This window comes from Barbus barbus (genome assembly GCF_936440315.1).
Source record: "Barbus barbus genome assembly, chromosome: 1".
Classification (NCBI taxonomy): domain Eukaryota; kingdom Metazoa; phylum Chordata; class Actinopteri; order Cypriniformes; family Cyprinidae; genus Barbus; species Barbus barbus.
In genome coordinates this window covers 38,476,167-38,488,997 of record NC_136729.1, presented here as the reverse complement: position 1 = coordinate 38,488,997, position 12,831 = coordinate 38,476,167, and the positions used below count along the sequence as shown (strand labels likewise).

Sequence of the window (12,831 nt, the reverse complement as noted above, 5' to 3'; positions counted from 1 at the left end):
TGCGGTGAAACCGGCATCAGCTTTTTGTCATTCAGCGAAGCGCTCTGTGACTGGTGAGTCCTATTTACCGTTGTCTGTCTGTTTGTAAAACATGTCAAAGCGAAGTGGGGAGAGGAGTGAGGCGCAATACGGGCTGTGTATTCCTCCGTGCAAAACGCTGTTTGTGTGCGGAGGATACACACAGTCTGTGTGCTTTGCTTGGGAGCGAGGCATGCGGAGGCAGCCATCGAGGGGGCTGATTGTCCGCACTGCAAGGGTTTTCCTCTGCGTGTGCTTCGCTCCCGAAAGGCTCTTTTCTCCGGAGAGGGCTCTTTCACTAGTGTTCCCCGCGGCACTGACCCGCTTCCGCTAAGGCGGAGCGGAGACGGTGTTCGTGGGGTTCGCAACGGGATCTGGCAGAGGGATCGGAGACGAGCGAGTCTCTTTCTCCATCCGCACCTGCCGGATCCCGCGACCGCTCCCCGAGTCCGGAAGCACGCGTGGCGGTTTCTTCCCCTCGGGCATTGGCGCTTCTCGCGTCTTCCTCCGAGGAGGTTGACATGGGAGGCGTCGAGCATGTTGCACCCACTCTGTCGTCCCATATGAGGAGCCTGTGGAGTGTTTTGTCGAACCGCAGAGAGGGTTATACTGCGTTCTCTGCGGTTTCAGACTCACCTCCACATCTGAGCCTGCCCTTTTTTTCCCCGACCTCCACACTGAGGTGTCGAGGTTGTAGGGAAAATATTTCGGCCCGCCTCTTCGTCCCCTCATTCTGTTACTTCGGTAGTGTCATGGGGACGAGTGAGCGCGGTTACAGAGCGATGCCGCGGCTGGAACAGACGCTTGCGAGCTATCTGTCCCCTGACGCTGCGTCGTCTCTGAAGGCAAGGGGTACGCGTCAGCAGGTCGGGCTGGCTTATGTCTGCACATCATGGTGGCATGCCAGGCTGACCTGCTCAAGGAGTTGGATGAGGTTGGGGGATTAGTGCAGAGCACATCTGTGTGCCATCTGTGTGCACATCTGATTTGTCTCTCCGCGCCGCCAGTGAGACCGTCAAGGCGATCTATGGCAGCCCTGGTGGCGGCGGAGAGGCATCTTTGGTGGACCCTGTCGGATTTATGGAAAGCCGTGACAGGGCCTTCCTTCTGGACGCCCCACTTTGCCGTCTGGCCTTTTTTGGTTCAGGAGGCAGGTGGCGGCGTTCCAGCGGTTTCTCCCTCGCCGCTCTCTAGCTCATGGGGCTGCTGGGCGAGAGCAGCCCCTGCCGTGTGCTGGCTCCTCGTATAGGCAAGCGTGCCCCCGCGGGAGCGGGTTGGGGCGGTAAGAAGGGTGCGCAGTCAAAGACCTCCCAGCCAAGCAGGCGAAGACGTCTTTGGCCAAGAAGCCCTGATGTGAGTGGGATCAGGGCTTATGAGGGTAGCCCCCGCTGGGGTAGAGCGACGATCGCACGACGATCGCCCCCCCAGCGCCCTCAGGAGATCGTTCTGCCAACCCTGCCACCTATGGTGCTTCAGGGCGCAGCGGTCTCCAGCGAGCGCATATCTCAGTCTCTTCTGCCCGGTATCGTAGCGGAGCTGAGATGCTCGCCACCCCTTCGGGGGTCTCTGGAGCAGCTAGTTCAGCCGTTCCCTGCCGGGGTTCCTCTTCAGGGCACCGAACTAGCCGCTCCGGGTTACACCAGAGGCCAGTCTCGAGAGACTGGTTCCCTTAGTAGACTATTTCGCAGCGTGGATACTACTGCCAAATGTGTCTCGATGGGTCCTGCGCACTGTAGAGAGAGGCTACAGAATCCAGTTTGATTCTCGTCCGCCTCAATTCAATGGGGTGAATTCCACGTTGTGGGCCCCGAGCAGGCCGTCGAGGCCATCGAGGTGGTTCCTCCTCACGAGAGAGTCCGGGTTCTATAGCCAGTACTTCATAGTTCCAAAGAAGGATTGAGGGTTGCGTCCCATTTTGGATCTGCGGCGTCTGAACCACTCAGTCAGCAGACTGAAGTTCAAGATGCTCACGCTCAGGCAGGTCACGTCCCAAATCAGGTCCGAGGACTGGTTTGTCGCGATCGATCTAAAAGACGCATACTTCCACGTCTCCATCCTTCACTCTCACAGGAAGATCCTGAGGTTTGCTTTCGGGGGCGAAGCTTACCAATATCGAGTACTTCCCTTCGGCCTAGCACTCTCACCCCGCACTTTCACGAAGTGTGTGGATGCATCCCTCACCGGTTGGGGAGCGGTCATGAGTGGCCGCCCTGCCTACGGTCGGTGGAGGGATCATCATCTCACCTGGCACATCAACAGGCTCGAGATGCTGGCCGTGTTTCAGGCTCTGAAACACTTTCTCCCAGACCTGAGAGGTCACCATGTGTTAGTTCGCACCGACAACACATCGGTGGTCTCTTATATCAACCACCAAGGAGGTCTGCGGTCGCACCCCCTGTACAGGTTGGCACACCAGATCCTTGCGTGGGCCCAGGGCAAACTCCTCTCACTGAGAGCGGTTTACATCCCTGGGCACCTAAATATGGGAGCAGACACCTTGTCGAGGCAGAGGCTGTTATCCGGGGAATGAATGCTTCACACCGAGGTGATGAAGCAGATCTGGAGAGTGTTTGGCCAGGTTTAGGTGGACCTCTTCGCCACTCAAGAGTCAGCGCAATGTTCCCTCTAGTACTCTCTACATCATCCAGCTCCGTTGGGGCTGGATGCCATGGTACAGACGTGGCCGAGGCTTCGTCTGTACGCCTTTTCCCCCGATCGCTCTGCTCCCTGGAGTTCTGGAGAGAGTGCGCCGGGACGGGCTTCAGCTGCTATTAGTAGCCCCGTTCTGGCCGGGCCGAGTATGGTTCTACTCAGCCGTCACTGAGTCTGTCCTGTGCACATCAATAACTGTCTGGTTTGGCTCAGCTACAAAATCAGGGATCAGAAGACTACAGAGAACGGTTCGAACTTCTGAACGGATTATCGGTGCCCCCCTGCCCACCCTCCAAGAACTGTATGCATCCAGAGTGAGGAAAAGGGCTCAGAAAATCACTCTGGATCCCTCACATCCAAGTCATCCCCTTTTTGAACATTTGCCATCTGGCCGGCGCTACAGAGCCACAATTACCAGGACAGCCAGGCACAAGAACAGTTTCTTCCCCCAGGCAATCCAACTTATAAACAGTTAAATGCCCCCCCCCCCCCCCAATTATGCAATAACAATGTGCAATAACCTTATATTTATTTGCTTCTACCTCCATCCTTGTACATCCCTGTATCTCCTTTTATTCTATCCCATTCTATCATCTATTGCGCAACTGTATATACAATCATTTATGTTTCAATTATTACTTTTTCTTTCACATTTTTTTGTTTATTTATATTTACATATGTGTATTCTTTTAATTCTCATCTTATTTTTATAGTCTGTGTGTCGTTGTTTTCTCTGTGAACTGGAAGCTTATGACACTAAAACAAATTCCTTGTATGCGCAAGAATACTTGGTAATAAAAGCTCTTTCTGATTCTGATTCTGTGTCAAGCTGGTTGGCATCCCACCACCAGAGTATTTTCACTGTTCAAGGAACGCACTTGACAGTGCCTTAGGTATAGAATGTGTCTGCATTTTAAGTTGGAATAGAAGAAAACATTTTAACAGAAAAAAAATTACACACTTCAGCTTTAATGGATCTGCTCTTTATTCATCTTTGACAATGAAAGGAAGCAGAAGCAGAAATAATTCTAAATTGCGGAGTAAATGAGTCTGTGAAAATCTCACTCCCTCTTTCTAGCGAGTATGAAAGTGAGCTGCTCAATGCAATCTAATCAGTGTCTCTCTCTCTCTGTTTTCTCGACAGTGAGGCTCCATGACAGCATATCAGAGGAGGGTGTTCACTACCTCGTCTTTGATTTGTGAGTGATTTTGTGTGCGTGTGTGTGCGTGTGTGTGTGTGTGTGTTTCTGTCTGTATGAGGTCATGTCTCAGGTTCTCCTATTAAATGAGTGTGACTGTTAATGAGAGCTCCTCCACTCACCAAATTAATGAGACTGAACGCAGATCAGAAAAGAGCCACAATAAGTGAGCTACTTGGACACTGTAGATTGCCAAGATTGAGAAGCTACAAGCTCCTAATTTAAATGATTTAAACAGTCAAGTATATAGACATGATATACTTCAGAAATCATTCTAATATGCTGATTTGCTGCTCAAGAAACATTTCTGATTTTTATCAATGGAAAAAACACTTGTGCTACTTATGCAGAAACTAGTAACATTCAAATGTTTGGGTGTGTGTGTGTGTGTGTGTTTTAATAGAAATTAATCTATTCAGTAAAGAAGCATTCAGTTGATCGAAAGTCAAATCAAAAGTCAAATGTTACAAAATATTTTTTTCAAATAAATGTTGTTATTTTGTTTAGTTTTTTCTACTCAAAGAATCCTAAGAAAAATAAATAAATATTAAGCAGTTTTTAAAATTGATATCAATAAGAACCATTTTTAATAACTGAGCACAAATAATAATTAAGCAGCAATTCAGTATATTATAATGATTTCTGAAGGAAACACTTAGTCCAGGTACACTGTAAAAAAAGAAAAGAAAAGTTGAGCCTTAAAATTTGAGAACTTAAAATTTTAAGGCAACAAACTTCAGCAGATTTTTGAGTTCTCAACTTGTTGTTTTAAATTTATACAACAAAAAGTTGAGAATCTCCTACAAAAATAAGTTGAGAGAACTCAAAAATCTGCAAAAAGCTCGTTGCTTTAAATTTTTAAGTTGGCTCAACTTTTTTTTTTTTTTTTTTTTTTTTTTTTTTTACAGTGTACAATACTTAGTCAGTGCAAATACTTTTTACTCTGAACATGACACTGCTACTATAGATTTGGTAAGGGTGGGCTTTATGAGCACACAGTGTGTTAGCAGTGTGTGTGTGTGTGTGTGTGTTTACATGATTATGTATTGCACCTGGGGCCTGTTTCATAAAACAAATTTACCAAATAAGCCAGGTTTATTTCAGTTAGTCTGACTTATTGTCAGTTGATTTGGTTCAAAATAAATCAGACTAACTGAAATAAGCCTGGCTTATTTGGTAAACTTGTTTTATGAAACAGGCCACTGGTCATGTAAAATGGCCTCTTTTACTTGCTTGTTATACAACCATGCAGATGAATTGTTAGAGTTAATGACTCCCATGAGGTAGATGGCCATACCTTTTCAAATGCCTCACCATGAAGAGTGGGCAATAGGCAGTGTGGGTGAAGGCATCCATTGACTTTGTCCAAAGATGAATCATCAGACACACATTACTTTTTCCCATGCCTCAGTATTTCAGCTTTCAGAGGCTATGGTCATTTTGAGGTTCTATTTCTGGGACAGTCTACTCATTACATAGGCAGCATAACAACTGAAATAGACTCATGTGACTGAATTGAAACATCCGCATAGGCAGCAGATGCATTAACACTCACTCAGTGCTCTCATGGTCAGGCAAATACCATTATTCACATGAAGTGCATGAGAGACTCGAGTAAAAAAACACTAAGTGAGTTTTGACTTTGATTTTTTTAATATATAAGTAATATATGTTTAATAATATAACTGTCCATTACAATGGGAGTAACTAAGGCAGATTTTATTTTCCTGGATTGCATGTACTCACAATTTATTTAAATTTATTTGAAACTAGAGGTAAATTATTTAGGATACTAGCCGATTTTAAATGAATTGTAAATAAATCTGAAAACAATATTTGCATCAAAAGTATATTTGCTATATCATTCTGAACTGCTATAATGAATTTTGCTGCAGTGTTGTCAAGGTAACATTCTATTTCATAAGAAAGTGGCAGTGATGTGTTCATGTAAGTGTAAAGTACCCTTCAGAGTACTTACTTTAAGTGCTGTGCCCTTCAGAGTGAGGAGGGCAGGGTTATTTGTGTCCAGTGTAGAGACACTCTGGCAGGTTAGAGTTTTATTTATGTTATTTATTGATTGATTGATTTTTAAACTTCTATTCTCTAGATCTATATATATATATATATATATATATATATATATATATATATATATATATATATATATATATATATATATATATATATATATATATATATATATATATATATATATATATATATATAAAATATACTCCCCTTCATTGGGACAGTGAGGCCAATTCCTTTATTTTTGCTGTAGACTGAAAACATTTGGGTTTGACATCAAAAGATGAATATCAGACAAGAGATTTACATGCTGGCTTTTATTTCCAGGTATTTACATCTGTATCTGACACACAACTTAGAAGATATCACCTTTTGTTTGAAGCCACCCATTTTTAGTGTGAGCAAAAGTATTGGAGCATGTGACTGACAGGTGTATTTTGTTGCCCAGGTGTGTCCTATAACAATGATTATTCAAACAATAATTAGCACTGAATGTGCTAATTATTGTTTGAATATAATGTTACATGTTAGAAATGTATGTTCCCTATCTGTCGGTCACTACGAGTTATGTCGTGACGACATTAGGGGATTTACTTGGAAGCCCCGACTGCCTCTGATAAGAGAAAACGCCAATGAAATTTGGCTAGTGGATTTTGCATACCTGAGCCACTCCCCGTGCATACGGGTATAAAAGGGCGACAGGTGCATCCACTCATCAGATTTTTGCTTCGGAGCCGAGTGGATGAGAAGTTCTGCGATCTCCACAAAGCCTTCTGCCTCAAAAAAAGAGTTTGTTCCTGGGTGGCGTCACGGTGCAGACAGCGGTGTCCCTGCAGCAGCGATTCCCCTGGGCACTTCACCTGAAAGAGCAAATTTCTAAAACACTGGGCGGTTCGCGTCTTTTTAAAGATGCCGTTCCGTCCGTGTTCTCTTGGTTGCGGTCGCTTCCTGTCCTCGGATGACGGTCACGAGCGTTGTCTTCAGTGTCTGGGCATCCAGCACGCTGAAGATGCGTTTGTGGATGAGTCATGCGCCTGTTGTGGGCGTATGAACATGGCAACGCTGCGTTCTCGCCTTTCCTTTCTGAAAGGATTGGCACCCTCTGCCGCCACCCGTCCCGGTCTCTCTGGCTCGAGCAGAGGACCGCCGGCTGGCGCTCTGGGAGATCTGAGGGTGACGGTAAGAGCTTCTCCGCCGGGCACGTCCCCACGGACCTCTTACTCCTCCCGCAGCGCTTGTTCCGTCCGGTTCCCGAGTGATTTCGCTGGTTCGCCTCACGGGGCCGCCAGCATTTCATTCGGTGCGCCGCCCGAGGATCAGATGTCGATCGCGGCATCGGGGGATGGGCTTTCGTCCTCTGAGGATGAACGATCGGCGGGGCTGCCCCCCTCGGGTGTTGTCGCCACTGCCGATCCGGACCCAGAGCTGACGGCCATGCTTGCCCGGGCAGCCGTGAGTATCGGGCTGGAGGTCAACAGACCGCCCAGTCCCGAGCCCTCGCGGCTGGATGATTGGTTCATCGGCGCAAAACGCGACCAGCGGCCGCACTTTGCCCCGGTGCCTTTCTTCCCGGAGGTGCATGAGGAGCTGACGAAGTCGTGGACGGCCCCTTTCACGGCCAGAAGCCGCTCGTCTCCCTCCTCCGTCCTCACTACCCTCGATGGCGGGGCGGCCAGGGGGTACGTGGATATTCCCCAGGTGGAGAGAGCGGTTGCGGTGCACCTGTGCCCGCAAAACGCCGCCACCTGGAGGAATCGTCCGCGTCTCCCGTCCAAAGCCTGTAAGCTGACGGCCGCACTCGCCGCCAAGGCTTACAGCGCTGCGGGCCAGGCCGCCTCTGCCCTGCATGCCATGGCCATCCTGCAAGTTCACCAGGCCAAGGCACTAAAACAAATGCACGAGGGTAGTCCCGACCCGGGGTTGATGCAGGAGCTGCGCACGGCGACTGACTTCGCTCTCCGGGCGACGAAAGTCACGGCGCGGTCCCTCGGGAAGGCGATGTCCACGTTAGTGGTCCAAGAGCGCCATCTCTGGCTCAATCTGGCCGAGATGAAGGACGTCGACAAAGTACGCTTTCTCGATGCCTCCATCTCCCAGACGGGGCTATTTGGCGACACTGTCGAGGGTTTTGCCCAGCAATTCTCGGCAGTACAGAAGCAGACGGAGGCAATTCAGCACATCCTCCCTAAACGGCGGGATGCTCCAGCTGCCACCGCTGGCCCAAGGGCCAGGCCCCAGTCTGCTGGTCGCCGTGGGCGCCCTCCTGCGTCCTCCAGAGCTGCTCCGCCCCGTGCTGAGTCGTCACCTAGGCCGGTGCGTCGAGCCTCTCGCAGGAGTGCGGCGCCCCCTGCGCCTCAGCCGGCCGCCAAGTCCTCCAGGAAGACGACAAAGCGGCCCTGACGCGCACAACCCGGAGATGGAGGAATTTGCTCTTTCCCAGGAGACGACGAGGGTAGCGTCGCTCCTTCCCCCGGAGGAGGGCCGGGTGGAGAATCCTGTGTTTTCTTTTTCTTTCTGTTCCGCCACTGGCTCAAGGGCCAGTGGTACCCACATTGTCAAAGAAAGAGCAATTTCCCTTTCCTCCGGGTTCCCAGGTCTGCGGGCTGACAGTGTGCGACGCACTGCCTCCTCACTCTCACCCGAGACCCATATTGCCAGTGGCCAAGAGAGTGCGGTCTGGGGACGCGATGCCTCCCCGCGCACCTCTAGCCAGTCCCCCCGGGGACTCAGGGAGTTTTGTGGGGATGAGTCAGAACGCACCGCCTTCTGTTCCATCCAACCTTACTCTCCCTCGCTGCACCACTGCGGGCACGTCGATTGTGCCTTTGGTGCCACTTGCACGGTATCTGGGGGCGTGGCTTGCGCTACCCAGCCCGTCTCGCTGGCTCATTCGCACAGTTCGACTCGGCTATGCGATTCAGTTCGCCAGGCGGCCTCCCAGGTTCAGCGGCATCCTCGAGACTTCGGTGGCAGTCCGAGATGCACCTGTCCTGCGCGAGGAGATTGCTGTCCTTCTGGCAAAGGGTGCGATCGAGCCGGTCCCTCCAGCCGAGATGAGGCAGGGGTTTTACAGCCCCTACTTCATCGTGCCCAAGAAAGGCGGTGGCCTCCGGCCAATCCTGGACCTGCGAGTCTTGAATCGGGCCCTACACAAGCTCCCGTTCAAGATGTTGACACAGAAGCGCATTGTCAAATGCGTGCAGTCCGCGGATTGGTTTGCAGCGATCGACCTGAAGGACGCTTACTTTCATGTCTCGATTCTCCCTCGACACAGGCCGTTCCTACGGTTTGCGTTCGAGGGGCGGGCATGGCAGTACAGGGTCCTCCCCTTCGGGCTCTCCCTGTCTCCCCGTGCCTTCACGAAGGTGGCGGAAGGCGCCCTTGCCCCGTTACGGGAAGTGGGCGTCAGGATCCTCAACTATCTCGACGATTGGCTCATTCTGGCCCGGTCGCGAGAACAGTTGTGTGGTCACAGGGACCGGGTGCTCCGGCACCTCAGCCAGTTGGGGCTTCGGGTCAACTGGGAAAAGAGCAAGCTCTCCCCTGTGCAGAGAATCTCTTTTCTCGGTGTGGAGTTAGACTCCGTGAGTATGACGGCACGTCTCACGGACGAGCGTGCCCAATCAGTGCTGAACTGCCTGAGTTCCTTCAGAGGCAGGACAGTGGTTCCGCTGAAACAGTTTCAGCAGCTCCTGGGGCATATGGCATCCGTAGCCGCAGTCACGCCGCTCGGGTTGCTTCATATGAGACCACTTCAGCACTGGTTACACTCACGGGTCCCGAGATGGGCATGGCGCCGCGGGACACGTCGTGTGACCATCACACAGTCGTGTCGCCGCTCTTTCAGCCCCTGGTCAGACCTTGCTTTCCTACGGGCCGGGGTGCCCTTAGGACAAGTGTCCCGGCATGTTGTTGTCACAACAGATGCCTCCAGCAGGGGCTGGGGCGCTACATGCAACGGGCAGGCAGCCTCGGGGCTCTGGACGGGGCCTCGACTGCTTTGGCACATCAACTGCCTAGAGCTGTTGGCAGTGCATCTGGCCTTAAAGCAGTTCCGGCCACTGCTTCTAGGCCAGCACGTGTTGGTCCGCACGGACAACACTGCGGCTGTTTCGTACATCAACCGGCAGGGGGGTCTACGATCACGCCGCATGTCACAACTCGCCCGCCATCTCCTCCTCTGGAGTCAGTCACAGCTCAAATCGCTGCGCGCCGTCCACATTCCGGGGGAGCTCAATCGTGCAGCCGACGCGCTCTCACGACAGCTCACGTTCCCCGGAGAATGGCGACTCCATCCCGAGACGATCCGGCTGATTTGGAGTCGATTCGGGGAAGCTCAGGTAGACCTGTTTGCTTCCCGCGAGTCCTCCCACTGCCAGCTGTATTTCTCCCTGACCGAGGCCCCCCTCGGCACGGACGCACTGGCACACAGCTGGCCTCGGGCTCTGCGCAAGTATGCGTTTCCCCCAGTGAGCCTGATCGCACAGACGCTGTGCAAGGTCAGGGAGGACGAGGAGCAGGTCTTGTTGGTTGCGCCATATTGGCCCACCCGGACCTGGTTTCCGGAACTCACCCTCCTCGCGACAGCCCCTCCCTGGCGCATCCCTCTGAGGAAGGACCTTCTTTCTCAGGGGCTCGGCACCATATGGCACCCGCGTCCAGATCTGTGGAACCTCCATGTGTGGCTCCTGGATGGGACGCGGCAGACTTGAGTGGCCTGCCACAGGCTGTGGTGGACACCATCACTCAGGCTAGGGCCCCTTCAACTAGGCAAGCCTATGCACTGAAGTGGAGTCTGTTCGCGGACTGGTGTTCTTCTCGTCGAGAGGACCCCCGAAGATGCACGATTGGAGTGGTGCTTTCTTTCCTGCAAGAGAGGTTGGAGCGCAGGCTGTCGCCCTCCACCTTGAAAGTGTACGTGGCTGCTATTGCGGCCCATCACGATGCAGTGGACGGCCGGTCCCTGGGGAAGCACGATCTCATCGTGAGGTTCCTGAGGGGTGCCAGAAGGTTAAATCCTCCTAGGCCACCCCTGATGCCCTCCTGGGATCTCTCTATTGTCCTGGCTGGACTTCAGAGGGGTCCCTTTGAGCCGCTGGACTCAGTCGAGCTGAAATTCCTGTCGGCCAAGACAGCGCTCCTGACCGCGCTCACTTCCATCAAGAGGGTCGGGGACCTCCAAGCATTTTCGGTAAGCGAAGAGTGCCTTGTGTTTGGGCCGGCCTACTCTCACGTTGTCCTGAGACCCCGGCCTGGATACGTGCCCAAGGTTCCCACCACGCCCTTCCGCGATCAGGTGGTGAACCTGCAAGCACTGCCCTCGGAGGAGGCAGACCCAGCCTTGGCGTTGCTGTGTCCCGTAAGAGCGCTGCGCATATACGTGGACCGCACCCGGAGCTTCAGAAGCTCCGAGCAGCTCTTTGTCTGCCACGGAGGTCAGCAGAAAGGGAAGGCTGTCTCCAAGCAGAGGTTGGCCCACTGGATAGTGGATGCCATCGCCTTGGCGTACCAATCCCAAGGCGAGCCGTGCCCCCTCGGGGTGAGGGCTCACTCCACACGGAGTGTTGCCTCCTCCTATGCGCTGGCAAGGCTTACAGCGCTGCGGGCCAGGCCGCCTCTGCCCTGCATGCCATGGCCATCCTGCAAGTTCACCAGGCCAAGGCACTAAAACAAATGCACGAGGGTAGTCCCGACCCGGGGTTGATGCAGGAGCTGCGCACGGCGACTGACTTCGCTCTCCGGGCGACGAAAGTCACGGCGCGGTCCCTCGGGAAGGCGATGTCCACGTTAGTGGTCCAAGAGCGCCATCTCTGGCTCAATCTGGCCGAGATGAAGGACGTCGACAAAGTACGCTTTCTCGATGCCTCCATCTCCCAGACGGGGCTATTTGGCGACACTGTCGAGGGTTTTGCCCAGCAATTCTCGGCAGTACAGAAGCAGACGGAGGCAATTCAGCACATCCTCCCTAAACGGCGGGATGCTCCAGCTGCCACCGCTGGCCCAAGGGCCAGGCCCCAGTCTGCTGGTCGCCGTGGGCGCCCTCCTGCGTCCTCCAGAGCTGCTCCGCCCCGTGCTGAGTCGTCACCTAGGCCGGTGCGTCGAGCCTCTCGCAGGAGTGCGGCGCCCCCTGCGCCTCAGCCGGCCGCCAAGTCCTCCAGGAAGACGACAAAGCGGCCCTGACGCGCACAACCCGGAGATGGAGGAATTTGCTCTTTCCCAGGAGACGACGAGGGTAGCGTCGCTCCTTCCCCCGGAGGAGGGCCGGGTGGAGAATCCTGTGTTTTCTTTTTCTTTCTGTTCCGCCACTGGCTCAAGGGCCAGTGGTACCCACATTGTCAAAGAAAGAGCAATTTCCCTTTCCTCCGGGTTCCCAGGTCTGCGGGCTGACAGTGTGCGACGCACTGCCTCCTCACTCTCACCCGAGACCCATATTGCCAGTGGCCAAGAGAGTGCGGTCTGGGGACGCGATGCCTCCCCGCGCACCTCTAGCCAGTCCCCCCGGGGACTCAGGGAGTTTTGTGGGGATGAGTCAGAACGCACCGCCTTCTGTTCCATCCAACCTTACTCTCCCTCGCTGCACCACTGCGGGCACGTCGATTGTGCCTTTGGTGCCACTTGCACGGTATCTGGGGGCGTGGCTTGCGCTACCCAGCCCGTCTCGCTGGCTCATTCGCACAGTTCGACTCGGCTATGCGATTCAGTTCGCCAGGCGGCCTCCCAGGTTCAGCGGCATCCTCGAGACTTCGGTGGCAGTCCGAGATGCACCTGTCCTGCGCGAGGAGATTGCTGTCCTTCTGGCAAAGGGTGCGATCGAGCCGGTCCCTCCAGCCGAGATGAGGCAGGGGTTTTACAGCCCCTACTTCATCGTGCCCAAGAAAGGCGGTGGCCTCCGGCCAATCCTGGACCTGCGAGTCTTGAATCGGGCCCTACACAA

General features: G+C 53.1%; 1 protein-coding gene across 3 annotated transcripts in view; it reads left to right on the top strand.

The window, feature by feature from the left end:
- Nucleotides 1–12,831, top strand: part of LOC306875551 (calcium/calmodulin-dependent protein kinase type II delta 1 chain-like) — a 136,277-nt gene that overhangs the window by 32,358 nt on the left and 91,088 nt on the right. For all 3 annotated transcript variants that reach the window (XM_079426204.1, XM_079426203.1, XM_079426205.1), the window contains exon 4: nt 3,815–3,869. In XM_079426204.1, the coding sequence (XP_079282330.1) occupies nt 3,815–3,869 (55 nt within the window). The remainder of the gene's footprint in view (nt 1–3,814; nt 3,870–12,831) is intronic.